Source organism: Plectrocnemia conspersa, unplaced genomic scaffold, assembly GCF_051122295.1.
Source record: "Plectrocnemia conspersa isolate PC_06_02 unplaced genomic scaffold, ASM5112229v1 ptg000004l, whole genome shotgun sequence".
NCBI classification, from domain to species: domain Eukaryota; kingdom Metazoa; phylum Arthropoda; class Insecta; order Trichoptera; family Polycentropodidae; genus Plectrocnemia; species Plectrocnemia conspersa.
In genome coordinates this window covers 19,446,648-19,471,662 of record NW_028277168.1, presented here as the reverse complement: position 1 = coordinate 19,471,662, position 25,015 = coordinate 19,446,648, and the positions used below count along the sequence as shown (strand labels likewise).

The 25,015-nt window shown below is 31.4% G+C and overlaps 1 protein-coding gene across 2 annotated transcripts in view; it reads right to left on the bottom strand.

Moving 5' to 3' along the window:
- Positions 1 to 429: 429 nt before the first annotated feature.
- LOC148236195 (LIM domain transcription factor LMO4.2) overlaps positions 430 to 25,015 on the bottom strand; it is a 158,842-nt gene continuing 134,256 nt past the window's right edge. For both annotated transcript variants that reach the window (XM_088185136.1, XM_088185137.1), the window contains 2 exons: positions 5,325 to 5,513; positions 430 to 1,431 (listed from right to left, as the gene is read on the bottom strand). In XM_088185136.1, coding sequence (XP_088041262.1) covers positions 1,287 to 1,431; positions 5,325 to 5,513 — 334 coding nt within the window. In that variant the 3' untranslated portion in view covers positions 430 to 1,286. The remainder of the gene's footprint in view (positions 1,432 to 5,324; positions 5,514 to 25,015) is intronic.

The window sequence follows — 25,015 nt, the reverse complement described above, 5'->3', positions numbered from 1 at the left end:
TATATATTTAGCACATATAGAAAAGTGTAGTTGACATGTTATCCGTTTGCTAATTTTATATACATATATTATTTGTTAAAAAAGCACACGAAAATGACCCATTTACTTGCTTATGAGTCTTCAATCTTTGCTTGATTATTAATAAAATTATGATATTTACTATTGGTCTAATTTCATCTGAAAATAGTGCTGTAGAATTTAATTTTAATATTATGAATTTTATATTTTTTATTATTTTTATTATAAAATATAGTTTTTAGCTTTAATGATTGTCGTGATTGATCATAAACATTATTAAGAAAATGATTATTATTTATGTTTTACTCACCTAACTTTGGATTATACATAGCCGAAAGCCGTATTTAAAATTATAGGATTAGTTAGATGTTGTGATAGTGTTTGTGTTAAAAATAAAATGATAAAAAATAATAATATTTACACGTTTTTTTATTAGAACAATAAAATGTGTACATATAATACATTGAATTAGGACAATTGATTCTAATAACAGATATTGGTTACAAATAACAAATAATTTTATCGTAGTAATCGAGCTCGTAGAAAATACTGTTATAAATATATTTACATTAGATTTAAAATGAAATAAAAAGAGATACTTTTTTAAGATCCGGGCTACTATTAAATGCGCCTCTTTCTCACTTTTACAATGCGTACTTAAAAAATAATATTAACAAATAGTTTCGTTAAGAAATATAACGATGAAACTTCATTTGGCATACAAACAACTGATGGTTTAACAAATAATAAACGTCGTTATCAACTAAGTAATTACAAAAAATAAATTTATGATACAATGTTTTCGAATAGTCGATCTTACAGAGTTTTTCTCCTTTTACCACTTTTTTTAAGTCTCAGTCTTTTTTTAATATTATCCTTAGGTCGGGGCGACCGTTATTTTTAAAAGTTTAAGGCCTCTCGCGAAATGATGAGTTAAAATATACAATAATAACAAACAGATCGATATAATACAAAAATGCTCGCACGAGGGCCGCACATGATTGATCAAAAATTAATAAAAAATTATAACAATTAACGGTAATGTGTACGGACGGTGTTCGGAACGCGCCGTGCGCTCGTTAAAGGTTAACCCTTTGCGCCCGGGGCAGCGGTCCAGCTCGCCCCACCTTAGTCACCATCGCTCCGCCGTGTTCAAGAGGTTAACATTTTTGAAATGTATTTACCTGTTCGAAATCTGGAGGTGTGCTAGGTGGGTCTGCGGCGTGTAGAGGCAAATTTCTAGGGCGCGCTGCGCGGGGCGCCGGGGCTCAGTCCCGGCTCCGGCGCGGCCGCCCTACTTTGCCCTTTCGGACGGTTCCGGGGGCACTCGCTCCTCCTGCCGCGGTTCCTGAGCCCTTCAGTAGTTTGTGCCAGTCCTGTTCGCACACCAAACTTCCTGCTAGCATATAATACCTGAAACAATAAAAAACAAACACGTGTTATAATGTTAAATAGAAAGAGGGGTGTTAGGAATTTTAATTCTGGTAATAAAATATAACTGAACATAAAAGCAAAGTGCAAATCAAATTATTTCAATCTATATAACTTTGCGACCTGAAACAGAGGGTAAGACTAGACGCAATTTTTTCGATAGGTTACGTTTATCTGCAAATTTCAACGTTAATCCATTTTGTATTATTTAAATTATATTTTCCATCAACTTTTTGAAAACCTGTAAACATATAACATGAAGTGATCAAATATCTGCACAGAAACAAACTCATGGAAACTTTTCCAATACATATACAATGAAAGCGATTTGATTTATCATATGCCAAAATAGTAGAAGTTGTGGGTTATTTCTATTAATTAGTTCTTCAAACAAAACATTTTGAGCAATGAGATCAGAATTATGGAGCTGTTACTGATATATTTTAAAAAATATATAATACTATCTTCTCAATTATTATCAAACCCCTTACGAGATACAGACGGTTACCGACGGGGCAAAAAGTTTGGTAAATTTTTATGTCTATACGGGACGCGAATTTTCAATATACACGCGTTAGAGCGCCACAGTGACGTCACGATGACGTTTCACGCCGGCGCCTAAATCAGTTCCACAAATACTCACAGGCGTCGCTTCATACGCCGCTGCGATCGCAGGATCAGTTGGTCATAGATTGGATGATGCTGGACAATTACAAGATATACCGAAATGAGAACAAGAGAAATATTTGGTTCTATAGTAATAGTCGGCGCGAGCGGCAGCGAGGCGCCCCCAAGACGATGCTAGAAAAAGACGAGTGAATGCTAGAAAGAGACACGAGAAGGCGCCCTAAAGCATGCATTATGGGAATGCGCATACGGGACCATGCAACTAACTGATTCCCATTGCACTCATTTGTTGCTTAACTTAACAGGGATTAAATCTTCGGAACGTGCCGATTACATTAATTTTACGCACATAAAAAAATAAACCTAAATTATGCTCCTAATGATACTGAAAGAAATTTATGGCGAAACGGCGAGAAAAAACCTCAACTAAACGTTGAGAAAAAATCGTAAATATAAAAATACTATGTTTGAATAAGCGTTATTTAAAAAAATACTATCTAACAGTAATGAACTGTAAAAATGTACGTGCGCGATAGTCTTAAAAAATACTATAATAATAATATAGCCATTTTAGTGCAAATCTAACGATGAAGCAGATTTTTTGTACGGACTAATTTCGTTAAATTATGTATTTTGTTATTAAAAACATTTTTTTCAAAACATGTTTATAACATTAATTATGTTCACAAATAAAAAAATTGACCAAAGTTATTCTCCTAAAGATACTGAAACTTATTTTTGGCGAAACGTCGCGAAAAAAAATTTTAACTGAACGTAGAGAAAAATTCATAAATATAAAAATATTATATTTAAACATGCGTTAAATAAAAAAAATATACTATATAACTGTAAAATATTATGTGCGCGTTTAACACTTTAAACGCCAGCGACTTCTTAGTAAGTCACCTGTTTTTTTTCTTCACATGTCAGAATCTCTTTCTAAAAATAAATATGAAATACTTGATATTCATATAAATAAAGCTAGTACAATATTAACAATTATAAAAATATAATTTGTAAATAATTCGTTAATTTGTTTTAAAAAAATACTTTGTAAAAAAACTCAACAAATGGCGCCGACGTTTAAGTGGTTAAAAATACTATAATAATAATATAATTGCGTAAAAGTTATAATTCTGTCGGACAATTTAGTGCAAACCTAACCGCGAAGCAGGTTTTTGTTATGGATTAATGTCATTAAACCATGTTATAGCAAGTTAAACCAATTATTTCATCCATCCAAGATGTTAGCGCTCATCATCGTTGTGCTGGAAATAAGGGTGCGTGTATGCATACATGCATTCATACACAGTTTTCCGCGAATTTGTTTACACCGATAGGAGAACGTTACCAATACTAAATCAGCGCTGTTTTAATGTTAGGGTGACCATATGTTGGATATTGAATTAAAAATTATAATGTGTTATATTTTTATTATAAATTATTGTCATGTTGTGGTATTTTGTAATCAATAAAATAATTCCTGGTATTTTTAAAAATATTATATTGAACAGATATTCAACCTGGAGAGTGATACCAAATCTGCTCTCATGTGTTTGAGTTAAATATGTATATAAATAAACAAAATAAGTAAGAAAGTGATATTTCACACTTTCTTCAACAAATTAATTTCACATGGTCACCCTATTATATTTTCTCACCAATACTGTGACGATGAGCGTTCATATCTTAGACGGACTGTTCCCTGTATATTACATTAATTTTCTACGAAGATAAAAAGTGCACCTTAAGATGCTGAATGACATTTTTGGCGAAATATCGAGAGAGAAACTTGAAATGAACGCAAAGAAAAATTTCTAATTTAAAAAAAGTCATAGTAAAAATAAAAAGTGCACCAAAGCTATTTTTATGAAGATGCTGAAAATGTAGACGAAATTTTATGAACGTAGAGAAAAATCGTAAATATGAAATACTTATTTAAACATGCGTATTTTTAAAAATTCATACTACATTGAAAAAATAACAACCGTATACATGAATGTGTGTAATTGTTTTAAAAAATCTACAACGGTTATAATATTACCGCGTGAAAGTTATAATTCTATCGGACAATTTTAGTGCAAACCTAACTGCAAAGCAAATTTTTTGAATGGACTAATTTCATTAAACCATGTTTTTGGCTATTGAAAATCAATTTTTTCAAAACTCGTAGAAGATAAAAATATAAATTTAAGTTAAGTTCTCCTGATGATGTTGAAAGACATTTTTGGCGAAACTTCAAAAAGAAAATCGCAACTTAACGCAGAGAAAAATTCGTAAATACGAAAATAATCATAGATATAATTAAAAAAATAAATCAATAAAATATATACTTAGGTTTAGTACTAGATAATAATTTTATATTTATTTAATTATTTTTATTAAATTTTCCGTTGACACCTGACAAGCGTAAGCCCAATGCGTACCAACTGAGCAAGTCAATCAGACATAATGAATACCTACAAGTATGAAATGCTTATAAAAAAATATTTTATATTTCCGTTTTTTTTTTTTAAATAAATAAATTAACATATAATAACATTAAAATATATGGTAATTACAGTTTAATCATGATTAACAAATTATTTTCATATAAGATATTATCTTAATAATATATTTCAGAATTCGCAACATCGCAACAAAAATATTTTTACGTAAATATTCATAAATAATAAACTATTTCTTATTAAAGCAAGATATTAAATATTTTAAGCGCACGACACAAAAGAGAGCGCATAATTCATTAAAATTACAATCGAGAGAAATTATTCAACTCGGACGAATTAAGGGGTCCGAGCTACCCCCGACAGGGAGGAAATCGTTCGGAACTGAGTCACTTGGGGGTCCCGGGGTGGCCTTTGTATTATTGTCACAAATAACTTATCAAATAAATATCATGTGATTAATGTGACAGATACGATTAATTCATGCATGGTCGGCTAGAGTAGGCTCATTCCGACCCCACAAATTATTATAATAAAAATATCATCATAGAGAGGGGATCAGATTAATCAATTAAATTATTAATAATGCACGCCGCACGAAATTTTGTAATTATTTATAACAATAAGTACTAATGAAAAATATCGTTACATATTTTTAAGATCACTTGAAAACAATTTAATTGCTTTGGAAGCCTTGGAGAGTTATGTTTTAGTGCTGATATTTATCTCTAATCTTTGCGATTATGTGTTAAACTAAAGCTTATGGTTTGACGTGATATATTATTGTTAATTTGGTAGACTCACCTATCACCGGGGACTAGGTGTGCGCCGCACTTTGAGCAGGCGAAGCACTTGAGGTGAAAGACGTGGTGCTGTGGGGCTGACGATGGCGGAGCGCCCCCGCCAGGCAATCCGCCCCCCGTGCGCATTACGAACTCGCTCGCCGGAATAGTCTGTCCACACGCCGCACACGCACCCGAACTACCGAACATCCTGAAACAACAATTCGATTGACATTATTCTTCAAGTCATTGATAAAAAAAAACAATTTAAACTAATTTAGTAATACGAAACACATATTTTAAATTACTCTGGTTTTTAAATATCATGAGTTTTTGCCGTACGATTTTTTGTGTATAAATAAGCTCACACTGACCTAAACTATATTTCAAGTCTTATGAGCGTATGTATGGTGGGTCGATCGACTCATAACACTAACCGTGTTTTGGAAAAAAAAAACTTTTTTTTTAATTTTTAATTTTTTTAAACGGTATCGTAAGTATATTCGAACGCTCTATTTCGTATCAAAAATTCAAGTCTATATCTTTAAAAGGAACCAAATACAAGCTTTAACTATATGCCAAGTCGTATAAAAGCACGTACGGTGCGCATCATAAGATTCCCTATCGAGCTCGACGGTTTACCGTTACATTCTAATTAGAATCCACTACTATTTGCCTCTCAGCCATACATCGTGGGGGTGTTACCCTGCACTTCTAAAGAAATATTTACCATTTTATTTTTATTATATAATAATGCTCTTTTTTTATAATAAATATAAATATTTTATTGGTTTTGGAAACAAAAGTAGTAAGAATACATTTAATAATGACTATAATAATTATATTTATTTAAAATATCGTTGAAATTCCGCACAAAATTAAAAAAAAATCAGATACATAAGTAGTAAAATTATAGAATGAAGTTAGTGGTATTGTAAGTTAATCAAATTTATTCATTTAGCAATCCAGAACTGACGCCGATCCCCTAGAAATAAAAATGAGAGTGGTGTCGCGTGCAACGAAGAAAGAGATAAAGCATGCTCTTTCGTGTAACGGTATTTCGTCCAGATGACATGAGAATCTTATGAAGCGTACCGTGTCCGGTCAATTTACCGTAAGACTCGTTTTTTATTGAAAAAAAATAATTAAATTTTTTTTTAAATGTAAATTAAGGTTTTAAACACTTTTTGCATACGACATTTTTCGGTGAGATTTCATTTTGCAAAGTTATGACACTTTTGATTTTTACATTAGCCACCATTTTGTAAAAAAAAATTATATTTTTTTTTTAATACAGAACATATGGGGGGTATCGATACTAAAAATTGAATTTTTAATCTTTAAAACCAAGCAGTTAAGAGCGTTAACTCTTCTGAAAGTCTCAAAATAGCTCGTATGGGGGTCCGATCGAACTGATACATCACTTGTTTTGAAGCAAAAAACTATTTTTTTTATATTTTATTTAGATGAAGTTTAGGCTTTTAAACGTTTCATACATAGCGATATTTTCGTTAAAATTTAAACCTACGGAGTTACGAGTGTTTAAGTTTTTATACTTGTCGCCATTTTGCGAAAAATTGACACATTGGATTTTGCTAACAAACATATACAGAATGCTCAAAAATTCTATACTGTCACCAAAATTCAACTTTAAATATGTATAAATAAGTTCACACTGACCTTAACTATATTGCTTATGAGCGTATGTATGGTGGATCGATCGACTCATAACACTAAATGTGTTTTGGAAAAAAAGCTATGGTGATTTTGGACTTTAGTTAGATCAAGTGAACAGAAAATGCACGCTTCACTACTGGCAAATTATGTTTTAACGACAGTTAAAACTTAATTTGCCAGTATTACCGATAGTGAAATAAATATGGTTTCACTATCGGTAATTTGCTGTAACATCAGTATCAACACACAATAAATTAAGAATTCTCTTCTCTTCAATAATTATATTTTAGTGTACATGCTGTATATAATGTATTATACATACATACATATATAATATTATAAACGTATGCGCGGAGAGGAGGCTGCAGAGTGAAGCAAGGCCCGAGGCGTCTCGAACACAAAATGAAACGGCAATTAAGCACCGCTATCATAAATAATGTCTAATTAAGTAAATAATGCTCCAGGTGTAGGACCTTATTTATTATCCATAAACCACGGAGCAGGTCCCCGCTTTAAACAACATAAACCACTTATTATCTCGGGCCAGGTTAATTGCCGCAAAGATAGCCCGAGCCGGCAATAAACTAGATTATCGGTAGCGCCGCCGGCCAAGTAAGGGTTGCGAAGGGTCACGGGTTCGAATCCGCAGAGTGTGGGGGCGGTTTCGAAAACTTTTGCAAATGCGAGTTTGGACTGTTTTCCTAATAAACAGAAACAGAAAAATACAAAAATCAGGTACTGAAGAGTTTTTAAATAAATAAACTAATTAAAGGTGGCATATTTTGAAGTAGCCTAACATAGAACAAATAAGTGTAACGTCATCACACTTTGAATTCTTTTTTATTGCTCCTAAATGATTTAGTTAAAATTATGTTTTTTGAGCCGTGAAAAATTAACGTTAAATTGCGAAGCCTGTCGCTATATTAAAGCATTAGACAGTAATCGCCCGTGGGATGTTTGTTTCGTTAACAAAATGTTATATAAAAGTCAGGAAGAGCAGACGAGCTCTTTTTAACAAGTTACGCCCCGTAATGTTTTATTAATTTTCGTTATTTACTTATGAATCGCTAATTAATTACACCGCAAGGATTTGACTTGCAAATATGATGTAATCAAAACATTAAACGCCAGCGAGTCAGGGACTAATATTATAAAATATATGCTTTCATACAACAAAACTTTGATTGGGAGTTAATATGATACATTTATACTAATTAATATTATGTTAAAAATATAAAATAAAAATTAAAAAGTGTGTACATTATTAAATTTTGGTTACTCAACGTTGATTAAATCCGATTTGAATCGAAGGGTTCAAACATGTTTGAAAGTATCGCGCTACCGGTTTTCCCGTACGGATTCAAAGGGTTTTCTTGCTTATCAACGTTAATTACATATTTGTATAAACCGGTGTGCCAGGTAATCAAGGATATGTGCCACCCGGGAGTATAGGGATGAGGGTCGCACGAAGATGAGACCTCTTCTGCCAAATCATATTTACAGTACAAACTGGGAAAGCATCGACGAGCACTTCCAATCAGAGAGTTTCACATAAACCGAAAGCGTAAGCAAAAATTAAATTTTGAAATGTAAATGCATGCGATTCTAAAAGATCCAAATTAAAAGATATAGGTAGTCAATGACTCCGGCGTGTTCAAAAGGAAACGTAAGTTCTAACCGTGTATGTGCTATGTCGTAGTATGGAGAGGGTGAGTTTAAATACTCCAATATCAACGGCGATAGTTTAGCTAATAAGCCAACTGGTTTAAACTTTACTTATTAATTTCAATTACCGAAATCTCTCGGGACAAATTACCCGAACCACCTTTCTCGTCAAGCTTCAACTTTATAGACGCACTTCAATATGATGTTGTTTGGTGCTGTAAATTATTAATTTAATAACACAGATTGTTTAAATTAAATTGCATATTATTATGGGTTATAAAAATCATTTTATTTCATAACCTTCTCATTATTAATTGTTGCCGATTGTGCTTAAAACTGTCTAAAACTTAAATATCTAATATTGGATGACCAATATAGTGAGAAAATTATTTGTATATATCATATAGCACAGATCATTTTATCGTGACATAAAACCCTAATTTTTATTTTAATCCATTAAAATTTAATTAGAGTAAAGGCTGCAAAAAATGTATTTGAAGACGAAGTGCACAAAAATTGCTTATTTTTTTTATTGACATTTTTCTTCTGGCGATGAATAACGTAAAAGGCTTACAAAATACCGTTAAAAACAAGATTTAATATTCTTCAAAATATTTAAAGTAAGCAACGAAACAATTAGAAAAATAATAGAAGCTGATAAAAATGAAAATATGAGAACAAGCTGTAAATAATAACATGCACTTATTTTAAGTCATATTTTTATATATACTGGTGGCTTTCGACTTTCGCACAATTCGCTATTTCGCAAATTTAAAAAAAAACATTTTTTTTTTAATAAACGTTCTGATAGCGGTGAATCTTTTGCTTCAATCGGACGTTCGTATGATACAAACAGGTCTACGATATGTTCAATTTTGCAAAATAAAAATATAATTAAAGAATACGTTCAAAATTGTGGAAAATAAAGATATATTTCCACAATCTATTATATGTTTCCAAAAAAAACACAGCAAAAAAAACATGGATGAAATGGTAAATCTTTGTCATCGTAGATCGATGACCAACATCAAAAAGATGTCCCTTTGAGTATTTCAATTATTCAAGCAAAAGCTCTTAGTTTTCACAAAGATTGGAAGGATAGATTAAAAAATAGTTTAACCCGGTTTTTCAAGCAAGTAACGGTTGGTTTTACAATTTTAAAATGAGGTATTATCTTCATTATATTAAATTTACTGGAGAATCGGCTAATGCGGATAAAGAAGCTACAAAAGAATTTATTTCCTAATTATCCAAAATTATTGAAGATGTAGAATATTCCTCTAGCCAAATATGTAATGTGAATGAGACAGGTTTATTTTGGAAAACTCTTTAACAATGAAAAATATGAATGAAGCCTTCACGCATCTTTACAAATTTTTAAATATTATGGAATATTGTGATCCCAATGGAGAACGCATATCTCAAGTGCGTGGGGCGATCAATAAAAACATAGCATGTTATAAAATACTATATGAAGAAAAGAAAAAAAATAGTGGAAAACAGTTAACTCTTGATAACTTTTTAACGGAAACACCCGCAAAGCCCACTTAAACGTGTCTCTTAAACGCCTCTTAAACATCTTACTTGATAAATAAATATTTTAAAATACACACAATTTCAATTTTTTTACTTCCCTCGACTTTCGTACATTCAACATTCGCACACATTTTCAGGAACCTATTATGTGCGAAAGTCGAGGACCGCCTGTAGCTTTAATGTAATAAATAGCTAAATTATCGCTGGTTGTTATTCACAAAGGAATTTAATTTGTGATTGGTAGACTGAAGCTGATACTGTCCACAAGCTTATTGATAGAAGATAAGAAGTTGCAGTTGCGATCTACTCTATAAAATGTTTATGATTCTTGAGAAAATTGCCAAATAGAGAATTCTCATTTCTTGGGAATTTTTTTTTGTTAAAAATGTAATTTGTATGAATATTATAATCGCTGAATATTTTATGCCGCTGAATAATATGAATGCTTTCTTGGAAGCTTTTAATGGTTAGAAGTATTTGAATGACAAAAAATTGCTTACGATTTTCTCAACTACTCTAATTGGCCTTAACTTTGTTTAAGTAATCTAAAGACTAAATTAATAAAAGAAGAAGAAAAATACGCTTTGCGTGGAAATCAACAGATTGCAAAAATGTATAAAAGTTTCCATAGAGTTATAGCATAAAATTCGCCTGTCAGCGAATTGTTTTTTTTTTAATTTTATCTTGTTCAAAAAATTAAATATGTAAAATACAAACAGCTGTTATTTTCTCTACGATTTGGATATAAATACGGAAGCTTAAGCTCTGTAATCAATCTGGTCTTTCGATTATTCGCGTTCATTATAACAAATCATCATCCCATTAAAGTTTGTTCTCTTCAACGATCATTCTCTATTCCTTAATAACATAAAATATATTTTATTTGAAATGAAAATAAAAATTTTCATTTCTTAAGAAATTAAAAACATCGAGAAACCAAAACGTGTAGCTCTATACATCTAGAACGTTTAAAGGATGTGTTACTTAAGAAAAGCCAGGGTTAGTTAATCGCAACAAAGTTTTATTATTTATAATATAATGCTAGACATACCCGTTAAAAATTAACGTTTCTTCAACTAACTATGTCAAAGTTTTTGGCGCTAGATAGATGTACAATTTAAAAATAAATAAAATTAAAAGCTGATAGACCTTTTGTCTATAGAAAAATAGCCACAGCTGGAAAGTAATTTATTTTAATTATAAATTGTAATACACATAATAATTTATAATTATTACCAAGGGTAGAAGGGTCTGGTAGTTAATACAAGTTGGTACAGATTTACTCCGTTGTAACGCATTGGGCTAACGCAGCATAGGTTACAGCGGAAGATTTAAAATTAAAATAAAAAATTAAATAAATTTACTTTATGTTTTATGTTTTATGTGAAAATTAAAAATAGGTAAAGGGTTTTTTAACCTTCCAGTACCGAAACTTTGAAAATGGGATCAGAAGTAGGAATGGGGTACAAATTAACCCCAATCAAATTTGATTGGGGCTACATTAATATTAAATTTAATTCAGTGGCATATCTTTGTAGACTACAATACATATCGGTCAGATATTATTTTTATTATTTAGGTGTTTAACTGTACCCCACTTAGGATATGTATATGGGTTTTAATTCAAATTTAAAAATGCCTCCTGTATAATACTGAAATTATAATGATTTATATGTATTTTTATTAGGCGTTTTTTGTGATTGGTAAATATATATTTCGTAAAGACTACTTTTAATATTGCAAATTATTTTTAAAATATGGACGTCTTGTTGCATAATATAATATTAATATTTATTCTTAAGTAAATATTTATTACAAAAAAACTTTTTGTTATTCAAATATATGCATTTTTAAAGAAAAATACTATACAAAATTATTAGGTCGAGCTTTCGCGGAAAGCCGAGAATCAAGCGTCGAATAAATGAGACTCGGCCCACTGGGAGTGATATTCCAGAATACCCACTTACCCTCACGACGTCCTAATAACTTTAAAACATGTCCCCGCAGAAAATGTAGGCTTTCGGATTAGACTGAATACAATTAGCCTTTAAAGGGGGCCAAAGCTTCGGGGATGATCCGTTTAGAGCCAACGTCTCGCGCAAAACACGCACACAAAACGATACGCCGCTAATTATAACATTATTAATTATAATATAATATAATACATAGCATACATACCAATCTAGTTTTGGGGTGTTAAAACGGGAGATAGCGCCCGAAAAGTTAATTCATAAGAAAATTTAATTAACAATCACGCCGCGCCGGCCCCTTACGCGCATGGCTTAATTAAACGTATCAAAAAACAAGACTAATGTCTAAAACTCATCATGAAGTTAGTCAAGATTAATTAAATACACACATACATAGGTACACTGTACGTATACATACGAGTTACACATATTTGTTGATTATTTATGAAGAACCCGTACAAGCAGCAGGACTCACGTGCGCGGGCTGTTTGGTAAAATTTATAAATTCGCCAAAGAAAGTAACTTTCGCAGGGGTTGTCAAATGGCGGGCCTCGTGATTTACATTCGCATGTACGAAAGCTATGATTGTAAATTAGCGAATTGTGGCACACAAAAAAACGACTGGTGAACACGCCACAATGGCACGAAAGACACAAATGCATATAATAGGTTGAACAATATTTCGCACACCTTTTGCACGAAATAATGTATTTTTTGTATTAATAAATCTTGTAAATATTGATATGAAGCAACTCTTAAAGATTACGTGTGATTTTTATTGTTAGTAAAACATACTAATATGGCTACGTGAATAGCGATTGTCACTTTTTTATGAATGTCACTTTCATTGGCTGTATGTTTTTTTAATGTTTCTGTGTCGTAGCATATTTTTGTAAATTTGACAGTTATTATAGACAAACATAAATATTTAACTGTCAAGGTCAAGGGCAATAGCGAAAATTGTGATTTTTTTAACTTGAAGGTTTGTATAAAAATAATATAATATCCAAAGTAGCAAAACAGTATATGAATCATTTTATTATCTTATAGATACTTATATGTAGTTGTATTTAAAAACAGCGTAATCTCGATTATCTGTGCTTTAATAAATTCAATTTATTTTTAATTCATTTAAAATTTAGATAGCATCTAAAGAGTGTAGTAACTCAGTCATGTGTTTCGGAAATCTATATAGAACTCATAAAAAAATAACTTTTGGTTATTGGAGAAGGAAAAATTCTAGATCATTTAATGGGATTAAAATAAACAATCTTCCTGTTTATTATTGTAAACAAATAGGAGCATGGATGGATAGAGAGATCTTCAAAGATTGGAGTTCCTGAAGTGAGATTTTTTTATTAAATGTAAATGGGTGCCATAAAAAGCAGAATTGTTAATAAATAATTCTCCTTCCCATTCTAATGAAACGATATTAAAAACGAACGATGGTTTTATGATTGCAAATTTTTTATCGCATAATGTTATAAGTTTAATTCAATCCAACAAAAAAAGTAGTGAAAAATTCTTCTTAATTATTGATCGCGATTCAAATGATCCGAACTTTCTATACTTGAATGAATTAAAATATAACGATATATTAGCTCTTAAGAAAACAAGAAGCACAGATTTTCTTAATAAATAAAAATACAAAAATTCATAATTTTAGTTATCCGCGCACCCCTCCCCAGCATTAGCCCAGTTAATTGAAAGTAAACTGTATTTTATTATTGATTTTAAAGTTTTCTAAACTAATTATTATTATAGGTTTGTAAAATAATCATTTTTTTATTAACGTATCATTATCATTTGGCCAGCTTTAGAAGTATTTTATTTTGTTAAAAAAAATAAAAATATTTTAGAACTTAAAATATTTAGGTTGTATGGAGTTGTATTATTTATGTATAGTAAATATAAATGGAATAAGTTTTTTTGTACTAAAATACTTGTGCCTGCACTACACTCTATGGAAGTTGTTCGAACCAAAATTACAACTGAAGTCGGCCGAGAACTACGACTTCGAGTAAGCGACCACACTGTCGCAAATTTCATAGGCCATCCGGACGGCGGCTGTGAGTGACGGTCAGACAACAATTTTTAAATTGTTATATTATTAAAATTACGCTACTGATAATTATAAAAGTTTGTGTCGGCACTCACCAATACAATATCAGTAAAAACTTTTCGGTCGTAAATATTAAATTTACGCAAAATCTTTGTCGGCTTCTGCAAATAGCCATAAGGCATAAAAATGATACTTCAGAATACGAACAGCACATCTGTGACTATCCTAAAATTTGTCGCCATCGATTCTAAATAAGAATTCGTTATGGTGTGACATTTATATAAACCGATCTAGGAAAATACATAAGAATATTCGTAACGATTTTTTTAACAAAATCAAGTACCACTAATTATTTTTTAATTATTTAATTTTATATAAAAAAAATACAGTAACGATATCTGTTAGAAGAATATACTATCAAAAATATAATTAATTCCTTTTGGTGCCCTAAAATATTCAAATATGTCAGTAAGAGTCTGTTGAAGTCCGCGATAAGCATGTGGTATTATAACTTGACCACGTGACCACGATGCAGCGCTCGACATGCGTGTTAACCATAAGACGCCTACGCGCATACTGAAATTGAACCGAGTTACTCGTTCTATCTCAGTACGAAGCACCATATCATTATCTCTTTCACTCTCGTCACGTAACATGCGAGAGAGCAAAAGGATAAGTATCTCACTGCTCGCGCTCGAAAGAGCAGCTCCGATATATATGTCCCTTAAACTCGGAAAATATGCCGACAATGTTCGGAAGCGATTGAAGCTGGCCGAAGCATGTCCCGTTCTTGGTAACCTCGGACAACTTCTGAGAGATTTTAGAGCGGGCATAACCGAACTTGACCGAAGTAACCCACTACATTATCCGTCCTTGGTCAACCTTGGCCAACTTCCAGAGAGTATAGTGCAGGCATTAAAATTCTCTATGTTGATTTTTAATATCTAATAAAAATTAAATAGTAAATATTAAGAAATATATCATGTTTATGTTAACACAAAAATACAGTAAAATAGAGAAATGGTATGATAAGACATATCTTGAAGAATAGTTTAACACCAATAGAAATTTGGTGCAATAGTTATTAATATCACATAATTGAGAGCAACAAGATCTTATTTATAATACTAATAAACTGTTAGTTTGTCTAGTTATTTGAAATTAAAATTAGAGTAATGCAATTTATATTTACACCTTGATTAAGGATTGAGATACTCACACGATGGGTTAATATCACAAAATTGTGTGTTTACGTATATATATACACATGTGTGTATATGTGGGCACGAGTGTGTATAAGAGAGTTGATACACAACTCTATCGTCGAATTAATTAATTTAAAACGAAGTGGAACGAGGGTCCGCTTCCGCGAGTTACTTAAATCATTTAACCCCCGAGCCGACGCGGGTATGGAGGTGTGGGGTTTGAGGTGGCTTTCGGGGGTGTGGGTTTGACGAGGGGCCGTAACAGTTATTAGTTGAACATTAAGTTGATGAATACGCAGCACATCGGCTTTATGCCCGTGTTTAGTGGAACTCAACACTTGGCGGAGTGGTTTTGTGAGACTGGAAACCAGGTAAGAGAAGAAGAGTACGGTGGGTTGAAACTTTGCGCGCTATACCCAATCGGGTAAGTTAATCAAATAAATGGATAATGACCTGTTTTACGTGGATTTTGAACTGAAGTTGCCGCTCGGGATTAATCATAACCCGAGGGATTGTCAAATACACAAAGTTTGTGTGTATATACGTCGTGTAACGTAAATAGGCATTATGGATGCGTAAACGATCCCCGACTGTTTATCTACACTTTGAGCTTGACTATTAAATTGTATCATTTGATTATTATTAAAAGAGGTAGTTTGCGAACTAATGTGATTTGATACGGTGTTTAGATGGATGGCTTTCAATCTACGAAAACCTTTTGAAAGCTTTGAAGCTAATAATAATCCAAAGTTTTATACAGATTGATGAAACAAACACTAAATAACTTTATTTGGCTATTTACTAATTAATTATTATATAACGTGTATGTGTATCTTATTATATAGGTAATTAAATAAGCTTCCGAGTTTATAAAAATAAACTTTATAAATTAGAAATACAAGATACTATTAAAAATACTAAGTTTTGTGTAGTTAATAATAATGCGCTCAACAGATCTTTACATGTATAACATATAACAGAATATTATTAACATTTATTATTGAGTTACAATTTTTTTTGTAAGAGTTCAACTTAAAGCACAATGCAACAGAAACTAGACCAAAATGTTTTAATGCTAGCTAGATTTTATTTTAATTATACAGTTTTTTTATAAATAAATAAAATTGATAATCTGTATTGTAAATATATTATACATATTTTAAAAACAAAGAATTGATAGTGCTATCCCTACCCAGCTTTATCTCAGATTAAAGTAATCACTAATTTCGATCTCATTTACACAATAGTAATTATAAACACTAGGGTCCATATTGTATTAATCACTGACAGTGACTAATTGATAAGTGGTATATCATGCTAGTTGAAAAACTAATACATACTAGTGTTATTATTATTATTATTATTATTTTATTATTTTATTAATTTATTTAGCTTAATAGCTAATCTTTACATCTAACAAATTTAGTAAACATATATAAAAATATATAAAAAATACATAACAGAAAGAAAAAATAAAAATATACAATAATAAAGTCTTAATATTATAATTTATTTCTATATGTACGAAGGTGTTTTTTTATTCCATTTATGAAACCCGTTATATTTTTGCTGTTTCGGATTTCTCTTGGAAGACTATTATATAAATCAAAACCTCCGTACATAATTCCCCTAGCCGTACTCGTTTTCTTATACTTAATTATCTTTAAATTTTCTCTATTTCTAGTATTATATTTATGTACATCTTTATTTCTTATTAAATACTTATTAAAATATTTTGGTAACATTATTTTCTAACCTATATATAAATACTAAAACATTCATACTCAATATTTCTTGAACATTCAACCATTCTAATCTATCAATCATACTTTTACAATTAGTTAATCTATTTTTATTTAAAATTACTCTCATTGCCCTATTTTGTAATTTTTGAAACATTTGTTTATCTAATTTATTTAACATATTTAATAGTGTTGCACAATAATTAAAATGGGGCAATATTATACTATTGTAAATTTTTTTTTTTGTATGTATACTTAATATATTTCTTAATCTAGATAATAAACCTATTTTTCTACTAATTTTTTTTAATATATATGTAATTACAATGTTCTTTAAAATTTAATTTTGTATCAACAATTACTCCTAAATATTTTATATTATCCACTATTTCTATACTAGTGTTATTTATTACTATTTTGGTACTATTATCTAAAACATTTTTATAATTAATAAACATACATTTAGTTTTATTCTCATTTAATTTAAGTACATTATTCTTTAACCATATTTCTAATATACTTAATTTATTATTTAAATTATTTACAATTTCTTTAATGTTATCACCTATGCAATACATTAATGTGTCATCCGCAAATAGATGAATTTTACATTTTTTTACGTTATTAACTATATCATTAATATACAAAACAAATAACAATGGTCCTAATTTAGACCCTTGTGGTACTCCATAAGACACTAATTTCTCTTCAGAATATACATTATTTATTTTAACTTTTTGTTTTCTTTTATATAAGTAATTATTAAACCATCTTAAAACTATATCACTTATACCTATACTCTCCAATTTCTTTAACATTATTTTTCTGTCTATTGCTTCGAAGGCTCTCTTGAAATCCAAGAAAACTGCTCCAATGATTTTGTTTGTATCCTTAGCCAACAGCCAATCATTTATCACTACTTGTAATGCAGTTTCAGTGGAATGCTTTTCTCTGAATCCCGATTGTTGTTCACAAATTATTAGCATAATTTTATTTTTAACTCAAATAACGACTGAAAGAAGTACACACCTATACATACATAATGCAAGCTTACAAAGATGTTATTTTATTAATGTATTATATATAATATAAATACCGTACATCGCAATGTTTATGTAGTACATAGTGTTAATTTATAATAAGCGTGTGTTATAAATAAGCAATCTACGTGCTTTAATTTGCAAAGTTTCGCTATTCCATACCGCGTAAACAAACGAGACCAGATTTGCATCTGATGACGTTATCCGTAATTAACTATGAAAACTTTGATGTAGTTAAACGTCAATAAGTCTCAGATATGAATTGCAGTATATAGAGTTAATTACTGTGAAAAATGTTGCTCATCTATTATATTTATTTATCTAATAATATAATTTTTTTTTTGAGCAAATAAAAATTTTAATTGACATTTAATAAATGAAAATTTTGGATGAGTTAATTGATGTTTTTAACGCACAATATGTATTATCATATAGCTGCAATACTTCAATCACTATAAATATACAGCTGACTATGGCGAAATCTTTGCTGAATTTATACCGAGCTATATACAAAGCATAGATAGACTGTTGAGTTTTTGTCCTACATACGATCTTAGCAAATGTGGATAGTGTATTAGCCGGTTGCAAGTTATTCATTACGGAAGTCGTTCAAGTGTGGCGTTGCATAAAATTAATTAGCGTTGCAATGCACAATTCGCCTGTATGCGTGCGCTCATATGTGAAACATTTAGTTTATGTATGCATGTATGTATATGACTGTATATGAGAAATTATATTAACAGCATTTATTATCTGGCGCACTGTGGGGAACCCGCTCGGTGGTGGATTAAATTTCGAACGAAATCGGCGCACTGCAACGGTTAAATCGTATGAAATAATTAATAAAAATATCATATGTAATGATAAATGTCTTAATTTTACTATGAGCATATGTAAAAGTATACATTGCATTAATTATATTTTTTTGCATTTTTATATTAAACTAGTACTTCAGTACTATTAATATATAGAATTTAACAATTTTATTATTTGATAATTAAATAAAATCACACCTTATATATATATATAAAGATATATTAGTGAATCATTTAGAGGTATGTATTAAATGTATTTTGTTTTTGAGTGGTTAACTAACCAATTTCGTGATAAAAAAAATAATACCAAATTGTCTACAATTGAGTTTGAGTAAAAAATACGATATTATTGTGTATTTGTTAATCGATTGATAGGACAAAATTTCATTGCAAAGACTTTTTTAAATATGTTGAAATTAGTAAAGCGTAAAAATATTACGTTAGATCAAGTGGTACTATAGTCCATCCAAGATGTTAACGCTCAGCATCGTTGTGTTGGAAATAAGGGTGCGTGTATGCATGCATGCATACATATACAGTTTTCCGCGAATTTGTTTACACATATAGGAGAACGTTACCAATAGTAAATCAGGGCTGTTTTAATGGTAGGGTGACCATACGTTGGAAATTGAATTAAAAATTATTATGTGTTATATTTTTATTATAAATTATTGTCATGTTGTGGTATTTTGTAATCAATAAAACAAATCCTGTAATATTCTATTGGTATTTTTTAAAATATTATATTAAACAGATATTAAACCTGGAGAGTGATTCCAAAACTGTTCTCATGTTTTTGAGTTAAATATGTATATAAATAAACAAAATAAGCAAAAAAGTGAAATTTTACATTTTCCTCAACAAATTAAATAAAAAAAGGAAAAAATAATTGGATATGTAATTTTACATTGTCGTCCTAAATTATTTCTCATCAATACTATATCGTTGAGCGTTCACATCTTGTACGGACTGTACATATATACTTACGCGATATTATCAATGAATATTTGCGAAACACTTAATAAAAAAAATTGGCTTAGGGAAGGCTTACATGCTATAAATCCGTTGACCGTAAAATTGCACCTCACACGCATAAAATGGGACAATCGACATACAAGCTGAACTGTTTTGGATTGAGAAAGTGCGATGAAAGAAAAATAAATGTATAAGTATCAGGTGTATGTCGTCGAAATAGTGAAAGATTCAGAGAAAATTTTCTTTCCAGAGATTTAAATTATTTTTCAGTACTTCTTATATTCTGGAATAGAAGATATGTTTTAATTTGGCGGCGTCACGTGTTGATTTTTCGGTAGTCGTCGAGAGACTGAGAGAGTACGCGATCTGCGTCGCGTTGCTTGGCACTAGCGGCTGTCCGCTTTTGCCACCGTTACCGAAATTAATATAAATTTTGATAATATAACTATATTTCGATATTTAACTGGAATGTTGTTAAATTTTTTGTCAAATAAATTTCTTTGAATTTTGCGCACCAAGAAAAGACTCGCGCATCGTAAATTGAATAAAAAAAAGTGTTTTGTCGTGTTATAATATTTTATGTATAAAACACATATTTAAAGATTATGAAATATTTCCATTATTTTATCAGATATAATATTTCTTTCTGTTTGTTTAGTTACTCAAAATTGTATCTTTGGTGCTAAGTCGAAAAATTTATCTATTGCCGAGTCTAGCAGTATTTTTTAATAAAATCGCGCATTGTAGACTATTTTCAAGATTTAGATCGGCGTTATTGACAGTAGTTGTATTATATGTTGTAGTGCCTAAATAACACTTGAATCATGCCGAATCAAAATTGAGCTAAATTGATGATGTATCTAGTCGTACTAATTAAATTTAAACGTAATACGTTACAAATTTTTTAATTGAATACATTTACATGGGAAAGGAATCACTATGGCCATAAATGGATCGATTGACAGCACACTTTTGAGCTGGCACCTGGTAATTAATTCTCCGCCCAGATGAAAGGGGTGCTTTGTGTATAAAAAAATACGGTTCCGTTTTTGTATTGGTGTTCAGCCAAAAAGCAAATTACAAGGTGATTACAGCGGCAGGATAGGTAGACGTAGATGACAGTGGCCTGGACCATGGCACTGTTGGCCTTTGCCAAGAGAGAGCAAGCAGATAATAGGAAATTAGAAAATAACAGCTAGGAGGGCGCCCGTGGAAAGTAATCAAGATATTAATTGCACTTCAGTGTTGTTACACACCCTCGTTTACGGAGGTAGCACACTTTTTGTACAGACCACCATTTGCATAGTTCAACGATAAAGACAAGGACTTGCGCAAAGAATCCATATTAAAGAGCCCTGGGGAGAAAGTATTAGATCAAGTGGAACGTTTGTTGTTATTGAGTATGAATGACTTTTGTGAGGTATAATGTAATGAATTGTATTATTTGATACTAACTAAAAGTCGTGCATATATTTTCTAGTTTCAAAAGTTGTTCATTAGCGAAATTTTAATTAAATTTTTTAACAATAAATTATGGCTATACACTGAATACACCATTTAATAGCGCTTTGACAAAAAATACACCGACAAAATTTTAATTACATCACAATGAGAAAACAAGCGCAGAGACCAACTTACGTCGAGAAGAGTGAAAAAAAAATTGGCCCGTGCAACACGTGGCCGGGGTCCCGCGGTGATGGACTTTTCAATTATATTTTAAATTACGATCATCACGACAGCGCAAAAATTGAAAAGGTGGACCCCAAAAAACAAAGGGGCCGAATAATAAAAATCGTAAATTCATTACGGTCCCTGTGACTTCGGGCAATGCGATTTTAATAGCAAAGCTGCATCGAGAAGCACGCGAAGTAGTAAAGAAGTTTTAAGTGATTCAAACAAAAAAAATGTAATAACGCAATTAAAATAAATTATTAAAAATGACTTACAAGACCACTGCTTTTTTTTAAATATTAATCTGAACCAAGAGAACCATTGAGAACATCATGTCTTACTAAATACTTGAAATTTATATAATATTATTTCGTTAAGCAGTCAATGCAAAGCTGCTTATTTAAATCTTCTATGTAAGATTGATTTTATTATATATCAGATCATAAATCATGATTCTTAAGTATCATCTAAGGTCCACGCTAGCATATCATTACATTTTCTAGCAAACGTGGTTATTGATTTTCAACTCAAATGCGGAATACCATGGAATAAATCAGTAATGGCACGACCTCGATATTTTATGAAATATGTCAAGAGTTCCTCTTTGTATGAAGCTAAAAAAAGTTGTGAATCACTCCATAACCGCTCGAGTATGCATTTCAAGTACATACAACGTTGGAGTAGGATTTAAACGATGACATCGCTATTAATGGGAATCGTAACCGACACATTCGCACCTCAGCACACACAGGTGTACCTACGTATTAATTAGCGCCAGGCTCAGCAATCTAATTAACGCAGTCTAAACGAGAGAGATATGAGGGGCAGATTAGGAGAGAGAGAGAAAGATGCAGGAGTTGAAATCGGCACCATAGGCAAAGGAGAGTCCGACGCCGCCACTAAATCAGCAAATGCAATTTGCCTGATTTATTGTTTTAACGGAGGGCGAGGGGAATTCCCAACGCCGGCACTGGCGCGTCCCGAATGCCTTCCCAGATGAAGAAGTCGACGAATGCGAGCCGCTAATTGGCCCGACGTTTAAATTGCACGTGAGTCACTCGCGGCTGGAAGTACGAGCATGTGGGGTTTAGTTAAATCGAAACGACTCTCGAAACAGCATCGAAAGCTTATATTCTGGTACTGGATTTAATTCTTAGCAGCAGAATTAAATAAAATAAAATATGCACATATTTTAAAGTATATTTTTTATCTTTCAAATTACATAATAATCAGCAACACTTTCAGACATGCACGACCTAGCTCAATCAGCAGAGATTGGAAAAATATAAGAAAACCAAATTAGTGATTATCTATTGAAAGTTTTTATATAGAATAATCATTAATTATCTAATGTTTGGTAACCATAAGGAGTGTGACTTTGCATATCTCCGAGCAGTGGTGGAGAAGCTGGCGCAGGGATGATGTCCATGGAAGATCTTGTAGGTGGGAATGACAGTGTGGCCCGAGCCCGAGAAAAAGCAATAATGGGGGTATAAAAAACACTGAGAGGGCTCCACAGTTGATCAATTAGTCTCATAGAAGTTCTCAAGAGTGCCATTAAAAATTCTGCCTCACATAGCCCCGTTTTTATCTACAATTCCACAGAGGTATGTATGTAGAGATATTTTATTTTATGAAAAAATACAAAGTTTTTGTATGTTTATGTAACATATAAAACATACTCAATCATATAATTTGCTGATGGTTTGCAATATGACCTAAAAATCCTCACATCTCGTCCGCCCACGATACAACTATATCTCGCACATTTACAAAATAAAACGCAAAAAACCTAACCTAGGATAAGTGGTATATTGTGTACCACATTGTTTATTGCAATCTCTCGGGTAGCAGTCGAGAGATGCTTTGGATTAAAGGTCAAGATCGTCCACTCCCCCGAACGACAGGGCGCATACTTTGATAATAGCAAAAGTAAATTAATCAATTTGAGAAACACACAGAGAATTAACACTCGTCTGGATCGATGACTTGTGTATGTAGTGTACACACATAGGCGGAGGCGTCGGCGGTTGCATTTTGAAGAGCATAAACAACATGGAAGATATATCATCAACTAAACCGATTACAGCTCAGGAACACGCCGACGGCAAAATTAATTGCAATCTGGATTCATTTCTGCACATTCGTGGATAACCACGCGTCCGTATGAACATATGCATTTGGGGAATATGTGAAATGTGCTGAAAGAATTTTATTAAAACTTAGTAAGAACACAGTCTTCGACAAATAGAGAAGTGAACTTTTAGTATATTAAGAACACAGTTTTCGACAAATAGAGAAGTGAACTTTTAGTAGGTACTCCTTGGCTTACCTTTTTGGCATACTATCAAATGATTTCCAGATGGACGGAAACAATTATATATACACACATTTCTGTTATGCTTACCGCAAAATATTTGCAATGGTCGTCGGTCTTAAGAATCTAATTGCCAAATCAATGACACGGTTCGCTAATTACAAACAACTTTGGTGTAATGATTTTCTAGAATATTAATCAAATGGGAAATGTCAAAAGATAGTTAAACAACAATACTCCATTATGAAACCACTCAATTCGGACAGACTGTGCCGCCATCGACGTTCCTAATGTCAACACAATCGGATATAGAATTAATTGGAATTTTGACATTTACAAAAAATAGATAGTTAGCAGCACAGAATTATTATACATTTCTCAATGAAATCCTTCTCTTGTTTGCTTTGGATAGACATTCGCGTCGACTACCGAACCTGTTGATCGTCAGAAATGGAGTGGAAACTAGATAAGGCGCCAGATATAGAGGCTGCAATTGAAATATTTGAAACTGAACGTACGACACAGAGCTTTCCCGTTTACATCGTTGCTAATATACATACATAGGATGTGTATGAGCGTATCGAGTTATTTCCTCGAACCGGAACCTCTGACAGCATCGGATGTGGTCGGACCGAAAGGAGATATTACACTGGTACGACATCTTTGAAGTGTTTGTTCGAAGACACAGTTAGCGTCAAGCAAAACGAATGCGTCGATGCATCTGGCATTGTATGCAACTGCGCTAATATATTATTCAATATGACCGAATGCAATCAATTCTGGACAGTTACAGAAAAGTTAATTAAAACTATAAATAGTATTCGATATTTTCTGTAAAGTATATTTTATATTATGTACAAATTACATTTTAATTTGTTAAAATATTATTTATATATTGGTTATTTGGTCATTTATTAAATAGTCAAAAGTAATATACCAAATGGAGTTTAATTAAGTTCAATATGTATGTATATTCGCAATCCTTAGTTCGATTTTTCGGAAATTATTTAGAGATATTTGTATTGTTTTTAATAGTTA